This window comes from Phyllostomus discolor, chromosome 9 (assembly GCF_004126475.2).
Source record: "Phyllostomus discolor isolate MPI-MPIP mPhyDis1 chromosome 9, mPhyDis1.pri.v3, whole genome shotgun sequence".
Taxonomy (NCBI): domain Eukaryota; kingdom Metazoa; phylum Chordata; class Mammalia; order Chiroptera; family Phyllostomidae; genus Phyllostomus; species Phyllostomus discolor.
The window spans coordinates 47,540,149-47,564,483 of NC_040911.2; the positions used below are offsets into that span (position 1 = coordinate 47,540,149).

Genomic DNA, 24,335 nt, shown 5'->3' on the forward strand with positions numbered 1-24,335 from the left:
TGTTTCTGCTATTGACCCCTGCACCCAGTCTGTTCTGAACACTGCTGCCAGTGCGATCCTGTTAAAACATAAGCTGGATCACACACTTCTCCACTCAGAATTTTCCCACAGCTCCCATCTCCTGCAGAGAAAAAGCAAAGTCTTTCTAGTGATCTGTGGAGGCACCCTGCACTCTAACGCTTCTCCCACCACTTTCCCCAGCTTACTCCACTCCAGTCGCACCTCAGTATTCCACAGTCTCATCTTGTACCTTTGACTTTTTCTTCCTGCTGTCTAGAGTGCTCCTTCCTGAGTATCAGTGTGTTTCACTCGCGATCCTCTTTCAGGTCTCTGCTCAAGTCTGTTGTCTCATTGATCCCCATCTCAGATCATAGTAGCAACTGCCTGCCCTCACAGTCCCCACCGCATAGCTCCCGTTTCCCTGTAGCACCCACCACCCATTTGCATCCTGTCTAGGGTATTTGTTCACATCTGAGTCTGTCTTTCCCCACAAGAATGTAACTTCTGTGAGGACAGAGGTTTTTGTTTTGCCCATGAGTTCACTGCCATACTGCTAAGAGTTCATGGAACATATTTGGGTATTCAATAAACACTTGTTGAATAAATGAAGAATATTGCTGATTTTCCCCTATATCCAAGGACAGCATCGCACTAGTCGCCCTTAAGCAGAGAGTCTGAGCACCCAAGCTGCTTCTTGATGCTTCCTCATCTTCCTCTTCCTTCCCTTTAGGAAGGCTTCCCGTCTCCTCAAGGTGAGACTGTCCTGATGCTGTGGGCAGGAGGGTCACTAGCTCCAGGCTGCACTGATGGCTTCATGCCTTCTGGGCTTGCACCCTTACATTTTCTGGGACATTTTGGGCAGACAGTTCAGTAGTCAAGATTGTACTCAAACCTCAAGCCACTGGCTGAGCCCCTCATGTTCTCAGCCTGGCATGCCGCTGTTATTTAATTTAACATCGAACAAAAGGCCAAGACTGACTGTTTCCTGCCAAATTGAAAACCAACCAAATACTTATGGGATAACCAGATTTTTTTTGAGATTCTTCACAGTAGATGTTATATTTGAAACCTTAAATAGTTCAGGTTCACTGGAATACCACTCTTTTTTTTTTATTTTCTTAGCATCAAAATAAAACAAAACCAAAAACCCAGAGCTTTACTATGAGTGAGTAGAGTGGGTATCTGTGAAGATAATGTTCCATAATTTTAGCAGCCTCGCATCCTCAATCTTGTGGAGATATTTAGTTTATTCATCACTTTAATAAATATGTTTAAACCTAGATAATGCCTATTGTTAAATGTATACATTTGAATTTATTTTCTTTAAATGGAATTAATATGCAGTAAACTGCAAACAGAATGCACAGCAGAAAAGGAAAAAATGCCTTTCCATGAGAAATTACAATATATAACCCCCCCAAAAAGAATTAAAGTCATGCCATTAGAAACCTGGCAAGAAAATGAGAAGACAGAGGGGGAAATATTATGAAAACAACTCTTTTGCCAAGCAATTTGTAAATTATACTGTGAAATTTAGAGAGATTTTTTTTGGAGGGGTCGGGAACAAACTATCATTTGCAACTGAATTCTGTCACTAAATCGTCCTCTGTCTGAGGCTGGCTGACAGCTCACTAGCACATGTTTCCACAGAAACAAAGTGGAGAAAAGAGCATCCTATGGAAAGAGAACATGAAGATACCCATGTCAGGAAGGGCAGGAGGGCAGAGCAGGCAAAGAACAGGAATGATGTTTGTCTAGAGTGAACCTGAAATAAATGGCACACACCTCCCTGAGGTTCTCTCAGGGCCATTATTGGTTTCATCCCACATGTACCTGCAGGTTCATGCTTCCCCAGAGTAGCACTCAACCCAGACATCTGAATCAGTCCCTTCTTCAGGCACATCACAGTGGCCTAGTCGCCACGCCCTGTTGCAGGCCAAGTGTGGGGTGGCTCACAGACAGTGCCAAGCAGCCCTTCTAGTCCTTTTTGAGACCGCCCCATCTTGTATGATTCCTACCCTAATTACATTGCAACTGTGTCCTGCAGAGATAGAACATTTCGTTTTCTTGACCTGCAATGTGAAATAGGTGAAAAGTTAAGTACTAGAGAATATAATACTGATGTTACATTGACTGCATAGCAATGTGCTTGCCTGCTTCCTAAGGGAAATGAAAGGCCGAGAGGGTGATGTCTTTTCCTAAGGCAGAGAGGTGCGGGGCCATTCACTGGTCCTTACACAGCACAGGGAAGGTTGAGGGAACGCATCACTAGGTGCCTGACACACAGAAGCAAACGCTGGTCATGTGACCATGATCAGGACGTATTCTGACTGGGTGTCTACAGTACATGGTTTCCGACCATGTTCTTTTTTTTTTTTTTTCTTAAGATTTTATTTACTTATTTTTAGAGAGGGAAGGGAGGGAGAAAGAGAGAGAGAGAGAGGGAGGCATCAATGTGCGGTTGCTGGGGGTTGTGGCCTGCAACCCAGGCGTGTGCCCTGACTGGGAATCGAACCTGTGATGCTTTGGTTCACAGCCCGCGCTCAATCCACTGAGCTCCGCCAGCTAGGGCTCTTGTTTTATATTCAAGTTTTTAAAGCTAAACTAGGTTTTCGAAAAAATTTTTCCCAAGTATTGTATTTACTGGCATAATTTAGTTATGAAAAACTTAGTGTCATTTATGTATTTGGAGAATTTATAACCTATAACTAGTGAAATATATGGAATTGCTCCCAATATGCCAACACTTAGAAAAATAAAGCCAATTTTATTTTATTTTGTAAGTCAAGATTTTTTTAATTAGAAAAATCAAAATTAGAAACATTGGGCCTTTCTTCAGTTTTGTGAATTTGAAATATGTTATTTTTACATAGATTGCTTTTTTTTACTTTTCATTCATTTTTTATAACATATGCACTTTATCTTTAAAACTTTCCTAGCAATTTATTTAATGTGACAATGTCCTCCAAATCTACTGCTTGGTTGTATGTTCCAGTGGCATATTGGAATAGTATACTTAAGATGTTATTACAATAAAAGTAGTAAACATTAATATTTTCAAGATTTATCTGGACAATATCACTGATGTGAGGGATATTCATTCAAACAAAATAGCAGGACATCCTCCTGAAGTTGTCGGAAATAAAAATGACCTGTGAAGGGTCATCCCAAAGGGTCTGTTTTAATAAGGTGTGGTTTTTACGTCATGGCTTCCATTGCAATTGTCCCTTTGATTGGAATGTGCACACGGAGGAAACACGCAGGGGATCAAGGCCCTCTGTGGGACCTCCTTCTCCAGTGTGACGGCCACAGCTGTGTCCAGGCTGCAGAGTCACCTGTGCAGTCTTAGTATGAATGCCTTTGGAAAGAAAACATTGTTAGTTTGTTCCCAATGGAAACAGATGAAAGTTAAGAGCTTGATGCTCCCTGTTTCTCTGAGATGGCTCATCTTAAAATAAACCTGTAGACATGATGGTGGTGAAGCTTTACAAGAACCAGATGAAGCGTGAAAGGATAGAAAGGGGTGGTACCAACACTCAATTTTAATTATGTTTTTGCCAACAAAAAACAAGAGGAAAATTTTAAGGTGAGAAATTTAAACACAGTTTTCCTCCTTTCAAGTGATGTGATGGCTCAGATGCTGAGCACTGTCTCACTCTGATTAAAAAGGTAGAAGCCCTTTTAAAAAATTGATTCTGTTTAGTGAATTGAACACTACCTTCCTAATATTTTTCATCTTGAGCTCATTTAGCAGAGGAAATGGATATTTCATCAGACGTTGATGTGACATTCCATCACATTATACCATAAACGGGACAAACGGCGCTTTGGAAACGGGAAAGCCAGAGACCTGAGACGGCAGCCCCTCTAAGGCTCTGGTTATCTCATTTAAACAGATATTAAATGTGGTGCCAGTAGTGTGATCATCAGCTGCTTCCTACTTTGTATAAATTGCTTACAAGGAGTCTTTTTGCCTACCAGATGTGACCTAGATTTAGATTTCCAAAGGCAGGGGGAAAAAATCTCTTGTGTTAAAAAACAGTTGCTGGTAAAATGCATGGTAAATGAGCTTATCTCACTTTTCCAGGTGTTTGGGTTAATATGTTATGGAATTACTGCTTCATTTATAAAAAATAATTGAGGAAAATGTTCCAGCAAATCAAATTTGGATAAAAGCTTAGGATAGCTATTGTGTTAGCAAGTTTTAAAATGGCAGGAAGAGCAGGGAGCCAATAGAGATAATAAAGAGTCTCGTATAAAAGGGTCAGTTATGTGTGTGCTATCCAACTCATGTTATAATTTAGTGAAATATTGAAGAACAATGTGAACAATTAGACTCCTTTCAGTGCATATGAAAGCTGTAGAAAGAGTCAAAGCTTGTCTGTCTGTGGACTCTGATAAGTCTTATTGCTCTCTTACATGCAGCAAAAAAAAAATTTAATGTAACATCTTTATTCTCTCTTACTCACCCATTTTCTTTTTCATTTTCTTTCACCTTTAGGAGCTGCTACTCCAAAACCTGTCCCAGAACCTGAGAAACAAACAGACCATACAGTTAAAATTGCTGGAGTCCTTGCTGGCATCTTGCTGTTCGTTATCATATTTCTTGGAGTTGTGTTGGTAATGAAGAAAAGGTGAGCTCCTCACTATTGCCAAAGATGCGGTTCTACCCATTGTTGCCAAGTTGCTTCATGTGTGTGAAAATATTCAATCATTGAAGTGGCTTTGATGATCAGGACACATCTGTGACTCTGTTGGCATTTTCTCATCATATGGCACTCAAGGTTTTGGGATAAAAGTTAGAGTAAATGGTTGTTGTTTTGTATGAAATGTAGAGCAAATCATCCAGGATAACAAAAATTGTGTGTTTTTCCACAAGTCGGTGCATAAAGTTCTGTAGAATCTTTAAAAACATTTTATTCACCAGGACACTTTTAGGACTTATTACTGACATGCTAATACATTTGGTGTTCTTGGTGATCCAAGATAGAAGCCGTCCTTCCCATGCTAATGAAGATAATGAAGCTGCTCCTTTCCACTTGTTGTACATCCTCTATTCCTTTCCTCTCTCTGTCACCCATCATTTGATTGCTATTGTTTTTAATTTTGTTGCTTTCCGTTTCACTTCTCCATACCTCTTTACCCTTTTTTCTTCTTTTTTGGCTATTTATCTCTATTTCCTTCTCCCTCCACATAGCTTTGTTTTTCATTTTCTATTTTACTTCTGTCTCACCTCTCATATATTTTTCTCCTGGATGTACTTCATCTCTTCCCACCTTGATGTTTATATAGATATCTTATCTTTAGTACCAGTGGTCTGTACTGTTGTAGTTGTTTTTTAGTACGATTCTATATAAATTCTAAGCATCACTGGACCCTCCCATGCTTGCATACTAAAACTGAACATTTTGGAGACATTTACTTGAAGCTGTGGGAATAAATGGAGTTTTGTGTTACCGGGAAGGCAGTTACCCTGTGACCTCAGCTAAACATTACCTCATCCTCCAAGGGTCTGTTCTACCGGGTTAATTTGTTGTTCTACCTGGGTCTCTCAGGCAGCCGTGGAGGCTATGTGATAAAGTATGTGTTTGAAGATATTATTTACGGTACCATATGGCCTTAATACAACTTTAGACTAAATACCAATAACTCATAAAATTTACATGATTATTTACTAGATAATAATCTCACAGTATGTGCCACTTCTGTATTTAGTTTTTTTGGAATATAGGATATGCTGTCCGTAAGGCAAATTTGCCAATATACTATGCCTATAAATACAAAAACTTTTGATTCAGACCTGAACAGTAATGTGGTATAACTGTTGTATTTAATGGAAATTCTTAAAACTTAAAATTTTTCAGAGTTTTCCCCCAAAATTTAAATATATATTTTAAAGTTTTATTTTTAAACAGAATAGTTAAAACATGATACTAATCATGGACAAGTTTCTGGAGTGTTTTTGATATGTAATAAGCTATGTTGTTTGGTTACAAGGAACATGGAATATATTATTATTGAAGTATAATTGACATATAACATTCTGTAGTTTCAGGTATAAAGCATACAGTGGGAAATGGTTATCTAGTTAATATGTCACCAATTACATAGTTACAAAAATATTTCTTCTGGTCAGGAGAACTTCTAAGATCTATTCTTGTAGCAATTTTCAGGTACGCAGTGCAATATTATTCCCCCAAGTCGCCATGCTGTACATCTCATCCCCATGACTTATCATAGCCAGAAGATTATACCTTTTGACCTCCTTCACCCATTTTAGCTGCCCCCCAATCCCCAAGTAGAACACTGAATTGAGGCTGGGAATTCCTAGATCTGTATTTTAACTGGCTTTGTGATTCTGAATTTCTCTGGGCCTCGATTTCCCTATTTGTAAATCAAGAGATTTGTACTATGTGATCTCTGAAATCTCTTATTTGCAAACTGAGAGATTTGCACTAGATGATCTCTGAAGTTCCTCCCAGTTTTAAAATATTACGTAGCAGGGTATGGTGACAGTACTGTACATTTGCTATTCTAGAAGTACAGTGTATTTCTGTATTTCATTATGTAGGCATACCCAGTGTCTCTTCCAACAGCTTTCTTTGTTCAGTCAGTTCAAGTCTAGAATATCAGTTGATGAGTGGTTTATCTCTTAGCCACTTCTCCCACTGCCACATAGCAGGCACTCAGTTAAAAGTGGGGAGCAATGGGGAAATGAAAAAAGGGAAAGAAATAGAGGGAAGGAAAAGACTTACCTCAGGTGTGGGTTCAGAACAGTATTAGTCATTTTGCTGGTTAGAGCCTAATGCTAATCCAGCTTCTAATTCCTGTTCTATAAGGGCTCATTTCTTCTTCCCACAACATGGAGTCAGCCAGTGCAAATATATGCCATTGGTCTTAAAGACAGACTGGGCCCGAGAGAAAGTGTGGGTGAAACAAATTCATTAATATTTCTTGAAATACAATCAGAAGTCTGTACTGCTGAGGAAAAGTCAGTAGTTATTGTCTGTGTTTCTCAGCAGGCCAGGCAGGACTGAGACCTTGGGAAAAGGAAAAGCAAATTTTATTGGGAGGCATTTTCAGTTATCAGCTTAACTAAGATTGTGTTGTCTTCTGTGGGAAACAGTTGCTGAATGTAGACCTGTAGTGGAACATGGCAAATCTGTTCAACTCATACTAACTCATGGAATTCTTCTACATCTAGGCAATAATGACTAAAAACTGAAATGACCATCAGTTATATTTGGCTAGAATGTTTTATAAACCTGTCACAAGTTAATGACTAGTTGTTAATTTATTTATGAATATTAATCCATTTGAGCCTTGTCTGGGCTAATTTGAAATCTTCTTTTCCTTAAAAATTGTTAAAAACCTTTATATTCATTATTTTATTCTCTAATTAAAGCAATTTCTCATTACTTTTCTCTTTCCTGAAAACATGCATTGTTTTGAGGGTGCAGTGTTTTGATGCCACAAGTATTAAGAAAGGGTCACTGGTTTGATTCCCAGTCAGGGCACATGCCTGGGTTGCAGGCCATATCCCCAGTATGAGGTGTGCTAGAGGCAAACATACATTGATGTTTCACTCCCTCTCTTTCTCCCTCCCTTCCCCATCTCTCTAAAATAAATAAAATCTTAAATATATATATTTCTTAAAAAAAAGAAAGGGGATGAGACAACTATAAAAGAGAAATTCCAGACATGACAAGATCTTCTCAAAACTAATGTAAAGTAAACTGAATAGGAGATACCTATTTATCATGTTTCATCCATGTATAATTAACATATTTTATACAATGTTAAATATATTGTATAAATTAAAATACCTGCATTTTCAACATTTTTCATAAGGAATAATTTATCTCAATAACCTGTTTGATAGAATTTAGCATACAAACACCATCAATTTTATCCTGATTAATTATATTTACTATTGTTTCTCAAATTTTTATAGATCTTTTAGAAGTTTGAGAAAATTTATATTAATTACAGTAAAAATTCCTGTCAGCCATTGTGCTAAACAGAATTACAGAAGTTATAGCTATATGGAAATAAAGAGATATACATTCTTGATCAAAATAGAAAATGTTAGCTATTTGACTGACTGCATGAACACTTGTTATAGGTAAATATAACTATTTCAGTCCTGAAGTACTATACCTCTACCTCCTTTCTATAAGATATTTTAACAGATGTGCATTTGTCATTAAATGCAAGTGCAGCACATGTCATTAAATATTCAATTATATTTAAACAACACTAATACCTCCAAGAAAAAAATCTCAATGAAAACAGGAAGTATTTCTGAAGACATTGTGAAACAAAAAGGATAAAAGAGAAAATCTGATGAAATCCCTGTTTTCAAAGAGATGCCTGCAGCATGTGGCTGGAGGCAAGCTGACATTCACTGTAGTCCCCTTATCATTTAGACTGTGTATACTTACTATGCGTCCATATTAGCCAGATGCTAGACTTTTCTAGTCTAGCTCAGGCTTTGGCACCCATGAATGAGACAGGAAATCTGTACACACAAATGGATGTGGATATGTCATCTAATCTATGAACCAGCTCATGCCTTTCAGTTTCCTAGGTGATGATAAGATGGGTTTGTTGTACAGCAGTGAGTGAAATAAACTGACCTCTTTAAGGCCTCCTGTGACTTTATATGGCTACCCTGTTAGCTCCTGCATGAGCCACCATTTCTGCATTCAACCTAATGGGTTATTTATGTTTTATGAAGGGTTTTTTGGAAACTCTTTATAAGAAAGATTTTATTTTTAAAAAAGGAGAGTGAGGACTATAGGCTCCAATTTTTTCATTTTATAGAAGAAAAATATTAGAGAATGCTAAGGGGAAGCCCTTTGGCCTTTGGAATCCTACAACCCAGGTTAGAATGCCAGCTTCTACACTACGTGAGTTACTTAACCCCTCTGAACTCAGTTTGCAAATGTGAAATGTTATGATTCCTGAGGGGAGCAGGAAAATTAAATGCGGTAACTCATGTACGTAGTGGGTGTTTAGATAAATAATAGCTTAAGGGCATTATTGAGGGTTGGGAAGTTCAAGGTGACAGAGGTAGTATATGCAGAGTCCAGGATAAATCCATGTATGTCCGATTGTTAACCACCTTGCTACACTAGTCGCTCCTTAAAACCCAGAGGTGCCTGTTGCTCCATAACATTCAAGTGCTGTGTAATCGTTAGCAGGAAACACCAGGTAGTCATCAGCTTGTCTCAGTTTACTATTGCTGTAAGTCTGCAAATACTTGAAACTCTGCCAGCATGTTTTGATCTTCTTTTTAATCTTTCATTGGAGAATTAACTAAATAAAAGTTTTTCCACTTCCTTCTTTACAAAGGTGTTTTTAAAACCCTTTCAAGTATGTATATTTTGTGCATTGTTTGGATTCGTAAGTTTATTTCTGATAATTTACAGTGGTGAAGATACTCTATTCTTCTCTGGTTTAGTGAATGAGAGAACTTTGTGAAATTTCCTAGTGAACTGTGAGGCAAGGGAAGCTTTGCTCTCTCCCTTCCTCCTCAGAGATAAATGCTACAGTCTGGGAGCCATGGAGGTAGGAGAGGGGGCCCTGGAGACCAGTGCTGGCATGCACACCCTAGCTCTGTAGCTTACTAGCTGTGTGACTTTGGGCAAGGTACTTAGTTTTGTGTCCCTCATTTTCCCCATGTGTACTGGGCATAATGATAGTATTTACCCTATAAAAGTGTTAGGAGATGAAAACAAGTTATTACCATTGAAATGCTGACCCTGACAGATATTAACTCTGTTATTAATATCCATAATATGTTACTTTAATATATGATCTGTAGCTGACTGCAGTTTCAGTGGCCATTGCATGCATGCCTCAGTGTCTTTGTTTCCACACTCAGAGGAGCAAGCACAAGGAACTTCTTCTCTAGAGTGAGTACACCTCTCCTTGCCCATCGAGACCAGAGGTCTGTAATTATGAGAACAGCTAGGAACAGGTGCCTGGAGTCAGACAGTTCACTGTCCCCATCACTTGCAGCCATACCTTGGGAAGGTGCTAAGGCTGAAAGCATGAAGGAGAACTGCTCTTTGGCCACGCTCACCCTGCAGTGCTCCTGATGCAGCGGCTCCTCCTCAGGCCAGGGGATGGCTGGAATATGGAAAAATATTCTCTGCGGAGAAGTAAACCAAAGTCCTCTACCATCCCTGGGGACTTCCTCTAAGCCCCCATTTTTCTGAGTGAGCATGGCCTTGGCATTCACCTCAAATATATACTTCAGTGTATCAAAACCCATTAGACCCAGACCAGTAAGGGGCAAGTGGTCTGACTCCTGGGGTCAGAACAAAAGGACAGCATTCCTCTCTTCAGAGCACTTAATAGTCTCATGCATTTATATGGACTCCCTGAGCCTCTCTGAGATTCTGCTCCACCAACTATCTCAACTCCAGGAGGCCTCCAGAGCCTCTGGAGTATGGACCCTATTGCCATATGACCAGGCACCAGCCCTGAATATGCTGGGCTGTCACCAGCCAACTCAAAGTACAATTGTCCTACTGATTGCTGTTTTTAATGCCCTTTAACTTTCCAACACAGCTAATTTCTATCCTATATCTGTTAGCGTAACTTATTAAAATGTTCTTTCAGTGTTTCTTACCTCTGAAGTTTGAGTCTAACAGTATGTACAAAGGTGTTAAGGGGGTTGCATATCTACCACTGAAATCAGTGGTTCTCCACACTTGACATCTGCAGATAGTGTGTGTCGACATTCACAGCTTAGCCCCACCTGGACTGTTCCTGTTCTCTAAAGGGGGTAAACCTCTATTCATGTTGACATGGCTTTACGTGCTACGGGGTGGGGCACAGTCAGCCTACAGTTGTGAGTACACAAAACAGAGTTTATTCATGTACTGTTACTTATATTTTAAAGATTATTTATTTAGTTATTTAGTTATTTATTTTTAGATAGGGGAACGGAAGGAGAAAGAGAGAGGAGAGAAACATCAATGTGTGGTTGCCTGTAGCATGCCCCCTACTGGGAACCTGGCCCATAACCCAGGGATGTGCCCTGGCTGGGAATCAAACTGGTGACCTTTTGGTTTGTAGGTCAGCATTCAGTCCACTCAGCAACACCAGCCAGGGCTATTCTTGTATTATTATTTATTAATTATTGTATTATTTTTCCATCCAAACAACTGTAAACCTCCTTTTGCCTGGTCCTGTAGTTTGTAGACTGGGAAATGCCCAGGGCCTGAAAATTAGCAATGTTGTTTTACTTGGGATCATTGTCTAAACCTGTCATCTTACTTGGTGAATCCAGGAATTCAAATGTAACAGTATAATTTCTTCAATTCTTACTACTTTTGCTTTGTATTATGAGTAAAACATTAATGAAAAATACATAGATTATAGGGGGAAAATATAGTTTCCGGCAGAAGTAACACTTGCTTGAACGTGATTGGTAGGGTAGTAATATGGGTGTAATAATTTAGTTTTAATTTGAACATTTCACATAAGATGTCAGATGGTGTGCTTGAGTGAGATATTTACAGAATTACATGCTCATGATTGTAATAAAAGATTTTGTGATAAACAGGGGACCTTATATGTGCCGGACCCTGTATGTGCAAATTTGTACCTGACTTCCCTAGTCAAGGATCATGATCTTCCTTCTAGCAAATCTACATTTCTGTTTAACAAGACAAGGAATTGTATGGGCAATCTTTAACTTAGGTTCACTTATAGAAAATCACATAAAATTAATTTTAAAAATAAGGGGCAGGAGCTACTATGTTAATTAAGGGAGGAATACTTTGTTTTGGTAGATCTCCACATTACAAGATGCAATACTGTATTAAATCACTTACTGACCTGAACAGGAAGGGCTCATTTTTGCCCAGTGTCCTCCCAGGGCGTACCTTCAAAAGTCAATAATGCTTCACCAGACCTACTGGATGTCATTTTTGAAGTTAATTATGTTCTTAAGTGACATGAATCAGCACCTGTCTGAATAGCAGAATTCCAATTTGGACCCAGAAATTTGGTATTTCCTTACTTACCCCCGGATTGCAGAGCTCACAGTACACTCTCCTTGCATTCAGGCTCTTGAATTATCTGGCTACCACCTGTATTTTCTGTTACATTATAGCATGTTAAGGGCTGCAACATGATTCTTTTTAATCATCTTTCACTCCCAACTTCCCACACCTAATACAGTGCTTTGCCCGGAGTAGATGTGTAATATATTTAATAACTAAAGACAAAAGATACTTCTTTAAACAAGCCATTCAGTGCAACATTAGACCACTGCATTTCAAATTACTTTGGCTGTTTATTTTGAGATATGAATTTTATAATATTGTAGGATATCATATTAATTTTTTTGAAGTGCAGGAATTCTGGTGGACAGATTCTCTATTTCAAATAGTATAATTTTTGAAAGTTTGTATTCCTTAGGTTTTTGAGTTGAAATATTAGACTAGCTTAAATGAGTTAAATTCAGATACAGCTTAGTTAGAAGAAAAATATGCTTATAACGATCATTAACTTCAATTATCATTTATTTTTAAAACTTCTTTGAATTTTTTATATACTCTGTTGTGTGTTTTTCACAAGCAACATCAATTTAGATAAAATTGTTATATTCAAAAAATGAATAGCCTCGGAATGAAATTTTCTTTATGCTGTGAGCATTGGTCCTAAATAAATTAAAACATCCAGTTTCTCAGCTCTTGCATTCAGGTGCTTTACAGTGGAAATGTTCAGGCTGACGCCTGGCTGCTCCAGGGCTCTTTGTAATTCATCCAGGTCTTCTCATTTCTCAGCCAGACCGCTAATAGGTCTCTCCCTGCCTCCTCGGATAAAATTCTTCTGTTGAGTGTGTGTGTTTGATAAGAATTTATGATAAACATTAGTTCATCGTTCTTTTGTCAGAAAGAAAATATTAATAGAAACAAAATCAGGAAAAGCTATATGCTGAACAGCCTAGTGTAAGTGTATAGTTATTGGGAGCTATCAGAAATATCCTTTGTCTTCCTACCTGCTTTGTCGAAAAGCCTTCAGGTTGTGGGTTTGGAGTCAGCAGTAAGTCTTTGAAGAACTGGCAATTCCTCAAAGAGAATGGTCAGCTATTAGTGCCTACTCGTCAGGTACAGCGTTACCCTTTACCAAAGGGAGGGGGGAAATATCAGAAATATGTCATGATCTTAAAAATGAAGTAGTGACATAGTGTTAACTGAAATTCTTAAATCAATGGCTATCATCGGGAAACAGTATTGCCCATTTAGGGGAACTTGAGAGTGCCTGAGGGTATCTTACTGAGAATTGCTTTATCATAATTATGTCTGTGGATTGCATAGTCTTGTTGCCCCAATAGTCAAAATTTTTCTTTTCTGATTTGTCAGGCTAGGGTTGACTCAGAATTCTGTCCCTAAAAGCCATCATAAGCGCCATAATCAGAACTCTTTACTATCCCAGTAAAGATGATCCGGCTGAGCAAAGGGGAAGCCCTGGTGAAGAATCTGTCTTGAGAAGGCATGTGTTGTTCCAGTTCAGTCAGGTATACTCTAACATCGCTGTCCTCCCTGTCCCCACCCACACAGGAAAGCAAGGAACCTTGATTTGTTTTATTAAATTGTCTGGTTTTTATCATTGGCAACTAATCAGTTTTTAAATGGTGTGTTGGCCACACAAAATGGGTATCTAGTGACCAATTTGTGATTCCTAATTCTAGTTTAAAATAAACCAAGCAGAAGACATGTAAATTATGACAGTTTAAAACTCTTTTATCACCTACATGTTTCTGGCTATAAATATTGTCTCATACCAGAAAAGACAATAGACTAATCTTCCTTCATACCCAGGTGTTCTTGGTACTATGATGCTATCAACCAGCAAAACTGGCCTTTAGTTTCCTTTAAGCATAGGTAGTTCCTACTTGGAAATACATGGTGACCCAAGCTTCACTTATCCTGGTGTTGGTGTTGCCAGGTGGTTTGGGTTATGTGTTCCTCCAGTCTGCAAGTAGAGACCATCCCTGCTTTCTACGCCAACGATCGCTATTGACTCCTGAATCTCTCCCTAATCCAAGTTGGAATCTCTGAACTCCAGATGAGCCTCAGATAGTAAGGACATCTATAAGAGTGCTTTCCTCATAAGATTAACATTAGATTTTTAAAATTCCGTTCACATTAATCATATTTCTAGTCTTTTAAGACAGTTCCCCTACTGTAGGAGAGAGCACTAGGCTGCCCCCTGGCAATGTTCATCTTTGGGGGTGGGCTCTAGGTGGACACTGGCCCACACCAGTGTGGCCAGCCTTCCTGAGGTGACTTGCTGATGGGTGCTGCCCTGTTGACCAAGTCACAACCCTGAGCACTGCAGGTTTTCCTGCTGCTTAATGCAGCACAGGACATAAAACCAGGAAACCCGGAGGTAGTGTGAGAACAGGCTCTTTGCTAACACAATGACTGTTGATTTCTATATGCTGGCTTTGAGGAGAAAAATTTACCAATCTGCTGTAACCTGAGAATAACCAGATAGTATATTTCCCTATATATCCTTTAGTCTCTGCTCTAACATACACATACACACACATACACACACACATACACATACACAAAACCTTTATGAGAATTCAAATTTAAGCAATCTCCTGAAGTGCCCCAGGGTCTAATCCATGGTCTGATGGCCTCACTTGGTCTTGACATCAGTGGCAGTTATGAAAATGTTCTGCCCCTTTTGCTGAAGTGAATACTGGAGCCCTATCAGCACATCTAACAGACCAGACACCACAGCCTTGCCACCCTCTCAGCAACATCTAGTATCTTCTTAGGGGCCCACAGAAGCCCAGGAGCCACTGCCCAGCCTCCCCGCAGCCCACTCCCCAGGGCCAGGGCAACCTACTTACATTCCTTGGCAGGAAATTGCTCAGGTGCATGAGCTCCACAGGCTTCCCTTCAAGAGCAATTTAATTTTCTGCTGTCCTAGTTGCTGGGCTGGTGCCTGGACTCAAATGATGCACCCATTTGGATCTTCAAATAGCTTGTAACTCTTGTCCCAAAACTCATCCTAAATTCTAAAATTGTGGGATATTTTTATAACCCAGAACTTTGAGGTGCTAGCCTGATTCTCTACACCTTGCCTAACTCTAGAGTCAGCCTAGCATAGTGAATGTTCCCTCAAGTAGCTACGCACTCGTCCATGTTGCAATGGCAAGGTCCAGGCACTGTCACCTCATACTTAGTCTGAGTGCCCCTCTGCTGCCCAGAGCTGATGCCCAGGGTGTTAGTGATTCTCCCAAGGGAAACCTGCCAAACACAGAGCCCAGGAACAGAACATAAGTAAATGGCTTTTATTCTGTGTACCTTTTTACTTTTCTTAATTTTATTTTTTCCATTACCATTTATCTCCCTTTTGCCCCCTCGCCCCTGCAATCACCACACTGTTGTCCATGTCCATGAGTCCTTTTTCCTTTTTGCTCAAACCCTCCACCCCCTGATAACCCCCTGTAGCTATCATCCTGCTTTCTGCCTATGAGTCTGTCTCACATTTGCTTGCTAGTTCAGTTTTTCATTAGATTCCACATATGCGTGAAATCATATGGTATTTGTCTTTCTCTGACTGACTTATTTCCCTTAGCATAATGTTCTCCAGGTCTATCCATGCTGTCACAAAAGGTAAATTTCTTCTTTTTATAGTTGAGTTGTATTCCATCATGTAAATGCCCCATAGTTGTCTTATCCACTCATGTACTGCTAGACATTTGGGCTGCTTCCATATTTTGGGTATTATAAATAATGCTACAGTGAACATAGGGGCGATTCTTTCAAATCAGAGTTTTTGGTTCCTTTGGATATATTCCCAGGAGTGAGATTGCTGGGTCAAAAGACAGATCCGTTTTTAATCATTTGAGTTATCTCCATACTGCTTTCCGCAGTGGCTGCACCAGTCTGCATTCCCATCAACAATGCAAAAGGTTTTCCTTTCTCCACATTCTGGCCAGCACTTGTTGTTTGTTAATTTACTTATGATAGCCAGTCTGACAGGTGTGAGATGGTATCTCATTGTGGTTTCATTTACATTTCTGATGATTAGTGATGTTGAACATCTTTTCATATGTCTATTGGCCATCTGTATGTCCTCTGAAGAAGTGTCTCTTCAGATCCTTTACCCATTTTTTAATTGGGTTGTTTGTTTTTTTAGTGTTGAGTTTTGTAAGTTCTTTATCCCTTAAGATTGGAAACAATAGTACTGGAAGTCCTAGACACAGCAGTCAGACAAGAAGAAGAAATAAAAGGCATCCAAATTGGAAAGGAAGAAGTAAAACTGTCTTTATTTGCTGATTACATAATACTGTATATAGAGATCCCTAAAGATTCCATCAAGAAACTACTACAGTTGATTAACGAACTCAGCAAAGTAGCAGGATACAAAATTAATGTCCAGAAATCAGTTGCATTTTCATATGCCAATCATGAACTATCAGAAAAGGGAAATTAGGAAAACAGTCCCATTCATAATTGCTACAAAAAGGATAAAATACCTAGGAGTAAATCTAACCAAGGATTTAAAAGACCTGTACTCATAAAATTATAAGACATTGAAGAAATAAATTGAATAAGATACAAATAAGTGAAAGCACATACTGTGTTCGTGGATAGGAAGAGTTAACATCATTAAAATATCCATACTACCCAAAGCAATCTCTAGATTCAATGCAATTCCATCAAGATACCAATGGCATTTTCACAAAACTAGAACAAATATTTGAAAAATTTATCTGAAACCACAAAAGGCCCCACATAGCAACAGTGATCCTGAGAAAGAAAAACAAAGTTGGAGGGATCACACTACCTAATATGAAACTATACTGTAAGGCCATATTAATCAAAATAACATGGTACTGGCATAAAAACAGACACATAGATCAGTGGAACAGAATAGACAGCCCAAAAATAAACCCACATGTTTATAGCCAGTTAATATTCTACAAAGGAAGCAAGAACATACAATAGGCTAAAGACAGTTTATTCAGTAAATGGGGTTGGGGAAATTGGATGGATACGTGCAGAAAAGTTAAATTATACCACCTTCTTACACTACACAGAAGAATAAATTCAAAATGGATTAAAGACTTAAATGTTAAACCTGAAAACCATAACAATCCTAGAAGAAAACATAGGTAGTAAAATCTCAGGCATTGCTTGGACATTTTATTTGATACATCTCCCCAGGCAAGGGAAACAAAAGAAAAATAAACACATGGGACTACCTCAAACTGAAAAGTGTTTGCACAGCAAAGGAAAACCATTGACAAAGTAAAAAGATAGCTCACAGAATGGGAGAATGTATTTGCCAATATATCTGATAAGGGGTTAATTACTTTTATGATTGACACTGATGTAAAGAACAACAGCAACACAACTGAACTGAAGTTAAAAAGTCATTAAGTAAAATGGTAATTCATTATGTGGGGAAGAAACCAACTCTAGGAAAAATGTTGTTGATTAATGAGCACCATTAACAAGTTCACAGTTTCAAAGGTCAAAATTGTAGATCTGATTATGTATAATGCAATACTCTTTATGGACGTTCACGTCCTCTTCCTAACCCAGAAAGCTAAAGGACATTACCAATAATTATTTTAACACTGTATGTTCTGACTTATAATATTTTGAGTTCTCAAAATATGTTTTAATTACTATTCTGACCACTACATTAGCTTTGTGATTTTTTAGTTCAAATTGAAGGCACTCAGCAATCATTTCTCTTTTAGATGTTATACTGCTAATTTTAGTGATAATAAGTAAAGAAGTTACAACAATTAAACTGGAGTTCCGAACAAATTACAAACAAGCTAAGCTAAGGTAATTGAAATAACCACATGGAAGATCTATAAATTAAGTGAGAAACTAAGTAGAATACAGGAAAACTAATTAAGTAGATTTTTGGTTTTTAAACTGTTGTTTATTGTGACATCTTAAGGAGCCCACTAGAGGAGGCTTAGTTAATCCAGAAGTCTCCTACTTAGTTAATTTTTCTGATTTGACAAACACAATATGTTTAACTTATTTTTCCGGCAGCATGCAATACCTTTTTTAGGTGTTTATGAAGTGAAAAACATACGAAACTGGGACCCAGAAATGCAGCACTACTGTCTTTATTTACATAAATCTCTTTCTCAGTATCTACCCAAATGAACCGAAAGCAGGGTCTTGGAGAGATATTGTATATACCGGTGTTCATAGCAGCATCACTCACAATAACCAAAACCTGGGGACAACAAAATGGGGTCTATATATGCAATGGAACACTATTTAGCCTTAAAAATGAAGGAAATTCTGACACATGCTACAACATGGATGAACCTTGAGGACATTATACTATGGGAAATAAGCTGGTCACAAAAGAACAAATACTATGTATAAGGGACCTAGAGTAGTCAAATTCATCGATACAGAAAGTAGAATGGTGAACGCCAGATGCTGGGGACTGTTGGAATGGGAGTTTTTAATATAGGCAGAGTTTGGGAATGTGACAGATTCTGGAGATGGATGGTGGCGATCATTGTCACTGAACCGTACACCGAAAAATGGTTGTTAATAAATTTCATCATGTATATTTTACAGTGTTTTAAAAAGTGTTAATATTGGTGGGCTGAATGATGTTTAGACAAGTTTTGAACACTTACTACCCTCCTCATTCTAATCAGTGGTCAGCCCCAGAGCGCTGGACCAGCCTGTGATAATTGTAGGCTTGCCTCAAAGCAGAGTGTCTGTCTTTCAGACCGTTAGGCCTGGGCTGGCTGGGAGAGTGACTCTGTCCAAGTCACAGCAAAGGAATGCTAATGAGATTGGGACATTAGCTGAGGCTCTGAGGGCTACAGAAATATGGGTTGGCCTAAAGGTTCATTTGATTTTGTCCATAAGATGGTTCTAGTAGCATTTAATTGTCTTTAGTTTCATTCAAAACAATTTTGTTAGATTGCATTGTGACAGCTGTCATATCAGTGTACATTTTTAAAAACTTATCAAAATTGGTGAATTTTGGGGTAGCCATTTTAATATTGAAGATGGAAGACACAACATTTTTGGCATTGTACTTTATTATTTCAAGAAAGGTCAAAACACAACTGAAACACAGAAGAAAGATTTGTACGGTATATGAAGAAAGTTCTGAGGGTGCTCAAATGTGTCAGAAGTGGTTTGCTGCGAAGCTTCATGCTGAAGATTTCTTGCTGGATGATGCTCTGCAGTCCGGTAGACAGTTAAAGTTGATACCAATCACACTGAGACATTAATTGAGAACTATCAACATCACACCGTGCAGGAGTAGCTGATATACTCAAAATATCCAAATCAGGCATTAAAAATCATTTGCACCAGCCTGGTCATGTTCATCACTTTAATGTTTGGGTTCCACATAAGTTAGGTAAAAAAAGCCTTCTTGAACATATTTCTGCATGCACTTCTCTTCTTAAACATAGTGAAAACATTCCATTATTAAAATAAATTATGGTCAGTGATAAATTAAAAAGTGGATACTTCGCAAATTGTGGCTCTGAGGAGGTTGTGGGACAAGTAAAATGAACTACCACCAACCCCAGCAAATGCTGCTCTTCATCCAAAGAAGGTGATGTTGTGTATATGGGGGATTGGAAGGGAGTCCTCCATTATGAGCTCCTTCCGGAAAACCAAACAATTAATTCCAATAAGTACTGCTCCCAATTAGACCAACTAAAAGTAGCACTTGGTAAAAAGTGTCGGGAATCAGTCAACAGAAAATGCATAATCTTCCATCAGGATAATGCAAGACTACATGTTTCTTTGATGACCAGGCAAAAACCTCACAGCTTGGCCAGGAAGTTCTGTTTCATCCACCATATTCACCAGACATCACACCTTCAGACTGCCATTTATATCAGTCATTACAAAATTCTCTCATTGGAAAATATTTCAATTCCCTGGAAACTGCAAAAGGCACCTGAAACAGTTCTTTGCTCTAAAGCATAAAAAGTTTTGGGAAGATGGAATTACCAAGTTGTCTGAAAGATGGCAGAAGTTAGTGGAACAAAACAGCAAATATGTACTTCAATCAAGTTATTGGTGAAAATGAAAAATATCTTTTATTTTTACTTAAAGACCAAACTAACTTTTTGGCCAGCACATACATCAAGCCACATTTGAAGCTTGCAGTCTGAAGTATTCCAGCATTGTTACCAACAATGGTGACAGTGGGAAAACCAAACTGACTCCGAAAAGCTCCTTCTTAATCGTTACCATAATACCCTGAAACAAGGCAGATGACCATCTGCCGGGAACCAGTGAAGCACGTGTGCTCACGGTTACTAGTGATGCATGCACTTCAGTCATAAGTGAAGAAAACAGTGTGTTCTGCTGCATTCTTTTTACACATCAGTGAGTGAAACATAGGTAGTGTGCAGCCAGTGGCTTTCCCAGCTGTCAGTTTCTTCTTTTCTTTACCAGTAACAGCAACTGTGGCACAGATCATCTGCAAACGGAGCACAAATGTGTCCAGCATCACAAGGCTTCAAATGAAATCCACATGTTCCCACATGCAGGCCTCAGAGGGTATGCAGCTACAGTCTTATGGGTTTATTTTTTTGTTGTTTGTTTAATAAAAAAAGTGAATTCAGCATATGTCCCCTAAAACTTGGGGCTGGGGTTTCTGTCATGTTGAACTTCAACATGAGAGAAACCCTAGCTTCAATTAGTAGATTTTGAGTTATTCTCTGAGCTACCTGTTTCGGAGTGGCCTTTCTATACACAGCAGACTTGGTGGCTCTGAGTTGACTGGAAAGTCTTTGAGGGCAGGAACCATGACTTAATCATCTTTGTCCCTTACATTTCTAACCCAAACGAGATGGCCATTTGTGGATCATTGAGTAAATGAATGAGTAAACAGCCCCTCTCACCACATGTGAGTCCCTGTGCTCTTCCCCTTAGCTGCTGAGAGGCTTGGCTGACCCCAGACTAGTTGGCTTCATGTCATTACTGAGGCAAGGACCAAGTCCTGTTCTTGCTTCCTTCTCCTCTTGCCAAAACTCTTCGCCTGAACTGCAGGCTTCTTGTAATTGGAGTCACCATGTGGAGGACAGTATCCTATGAATAGAAGTTTGCTGCACTATCCTATTTGAGGCATTGTGTGTTTATATATATTATATATAGCATCTGTAAGAAGCTTACAGAGCCCATCTTTCCTCCAAACAAGGTTATTAACCAAAAGGGATGATAATGACTAAAAAAGAATAAAGCAAGACTTACCTTGAATAATATAAATGACTAATTAAACATCCATGAATGAATGTGAATTGAGTCTTCTAATGTCTTTCCATTTGTATTGTTTATTTTTTAATAGTGATAATGATGATGATGATGATGATAAACTGTATATAAGTATTTGCCTCATACTAGGGACTGCTCTAGATTTTTTACAAGTATTACCACAGTTAGACCTTGTAACAACTTTATGACATATGTACTAAGACCCTGTTTTTACAGTCAAGGCATCTGAGACAGAGAAAAGTAAATTGTTTAAAAAACACAGTCAGTAAGCAACAACCAAGGTGAGCCAGCTTACCTCCAGAGCTACCACTCTGGACCATTATGGTTCTTTAGTTGAAATGTAATAGAAATAGGAAAAAAAGACAGACACAATATCTACCCGTTGGCTGGAAAGAAGTCACGAGAAAACCCCAAGACCTATATTGTAACCAGCATTCCCATAGATTTCACCTCACACATTTTACGAAAGAAGAAAAAGTATGCCCTGTGTGAAAGAGGAACCTGGCCACGCCAGGCAGGCGGTCTGCACACTGCTGCCGGACACCAGCTCTGCTCCCTCAAGGGCAAGAAACAGAGGGCCCCTGGGCAACTTGGCTCCTTAGAAGTCTGACAAACCATGCATCTCTAATGAATGGCCACCTTTATGCATAAATAATTTTCAAGCCCTATGGTATGTACACACATTGTAAAAACCAAGTTAGTTTGGCAGCCCCTCTTACCCAGAATGCAATGAATGCCTGATTTTCATTCATCTCCTAACACCGTATGGTATTAGGCCCTTGACTCCAACAAACAGAGCCTGTTATTGCAAAGCCAGGCTTGCTGCTTCTCAACATTGCCCTGATCAGCTGGGCTCACCTTTGTGACTCAGAAGTCCATAATTAATACCCTGGTTCCAACACACAGAAAAGACTGGAATTTGAAACGCCAGCTGTGTTCTCATTTCTTCCACACTCACTTGTCAGAGTCTGAGAGGAGAATGTAAGGCTGCCAGTCTTTGCATGGAACATATGCCCTGCGTTTCATTGTTGCTGCTCCTTAGTGGGACTAAGGAGGAGGAGGAGGAGATTGCTTGTTTTAGGGTGAGCATATGTGGTTCAAAGGCGAGAAGTCTAGTGCCTAAAGTGAAAAGATGCTGTGCAGTGTGTGATTTGGACTTCAGCAACAAGATACAGGCTCTGAACGGGGGACCTGCAAACGCTTCCTTCAGAAACGCACAGGGTTTGGCATGTGGTTGTGGTATCTGGAAGATTGGGGGGAGAGAAATGTGGGTCAGCAGCTCTCCTTTCTTTTTGTCTTTGCTGACATAGTGTGGCATCTTATAGTGAGGTAAATATTCCCTTCCAGTAATGTAGGGAAATGGACATGAAGCCTTTAGAGTGATATACAGGCCCTGGCTGGGTAGCTCAGTTGTTTGGAGCATCATCCCCATGTGCCAAAGTTGTGGGTTTGATCCCCGGTCAGAGAATCAACCAGTGAATGGATAAACCAATGAAGCAAATCCATGTTTTTCTCTCTCTTCCTTCCCTGTCTCTAAAAACAAATAACTAAATAGTAAATGAGCTGATTTATACCTTGCCATTCTGGCTGGCATTATGCCCGTAGACTGCTTTTCATACCAGCTTTCCACCCTTCCTGGCTCATTCCCAGTTGTAAGCATTTCCCATTCATATTATTTTCTGCTACACAGAAATGGTCTCCACTCTCAGCTGTGGACAGCACTGAGGATGTTTCTGGCACTCAGCTAAAAATGTTTGCTGGCATCTGGATGCTTTTTTCATCCATTGTACCATTATTGTACAGTATTAATCTTTAGCCTTAATCCCAAGGTAGTTCCTGAGAACTATTAAATATTTTCAAATGAATCTGACAAAAGACATATTTTCATTTATGATCACACCTAATCTCAATTTTATGCCAAATGGTTTGGTTTTTACATTAAACCTGACAGCCCCAGACCACTTTAGGGCTAAGATTAAGCCATAGGAAACTATGGTAAGGTCTTTATAACACCTTCTGTAATTCTTACAAAACAAGTATCATCATAAATATATTAAATTAAACTTAGCAGAAATAATGCATGGACTACATTTAATACCTACCATACTGTTGTTTCATTTTTTTTCTCACTAGCGATTTTGCTAAATTTGGTAATTTGCAAACTCTTTTTTTCTTTATTAGTGAGAAAAATAAGTTAGTTTCATATTCATTTTTCTTAAATTAACTGTTTTCTAAAGTTCCCTTTAATAAGAAGAATCAACAATCAGTTATTTGTATTAATGGAAGAGAGGAACAATCCAGATAAAACAATAGGTAATCACAGTGTTTATATCAGGGAAAGTGCTGAGTTTTGTGGAACAAAGCTGGTTCATGAACCACTTACTCCTCTCATTAACTTTCGTGGAGCAGGATGTAACCAATGCGCATCTCCATAACGACAGACATCATCGCACTGGAATCCCCTCAGTAGGTCTTACAGCTCTGTGTACAACCTCGCTATAGCACAGAGCCCTGTCACCACAGACCGGTTATCAATGGGAGCATTTGCTGCTCCATAATCCAGATTAATTCTAACGCACATGTAAATTCTGCCCAGACTCAGTGGAAGAAGATAAAGTATATTGCATCCCTGTTCGACTTTTGAATTAAATTTCTTTATAAATATTATGTCAACCCCATTAGAAGTCATTTCCTTAAAGAACTATTGTGAATATATGGAAGGAAAATGAAGACTGAAAGGATAAATGTCACTGATGTGCCACAGTGAGAAACACAAGACAAGATGTCCATTTTCTCCTAAAATTTTATGTTCATTATTTTCTTTCCCATCCCCCCAAAAGAGTTAATTTAGAAAGTCCGATTGCAATGTATGACAGATACATGTTAGCAATGGCTACCCCAAAAGTTACATGTCCAAATATATCATGTTGGATAAGGCAAATATTGTTTATCAAACTAATAAGACAAAAACTTTTTGCTTGTTTTTTTGGGAGGGTGAAGGAAAGGTGAAAGTAATAGATTTATTTAAAAGTACTTCCAATGAGT

General features: G+C 38.8%; 1 protein-coding gene across 6 annotated transcripts in view; it reads left to right on the forward strand.

The window, feature by feature from the left end:
* PTPRM (protein tyrosine phosphatase receptor type M) overlaps positions 1–24,335 on the forward strand; it is an 801,251-nt gene that overhangs the window by 559,109 nt on the left and 217,807 nt on the right. For all 6 annotated transcript variants that reach the window (XM_036009302.1, XM_036009304.1, XM_036009303.1 and 3 more), the window contains one exon: positions 4,502–4,634. In XM_036009302.1, coding sequence (XP_035865195.1) covers positions 4,502–4,634 — 133 coding nt within the window. The remainder of the gene's footprint in view (positions 1–4,501; positions 4,635–24,335) is intronic.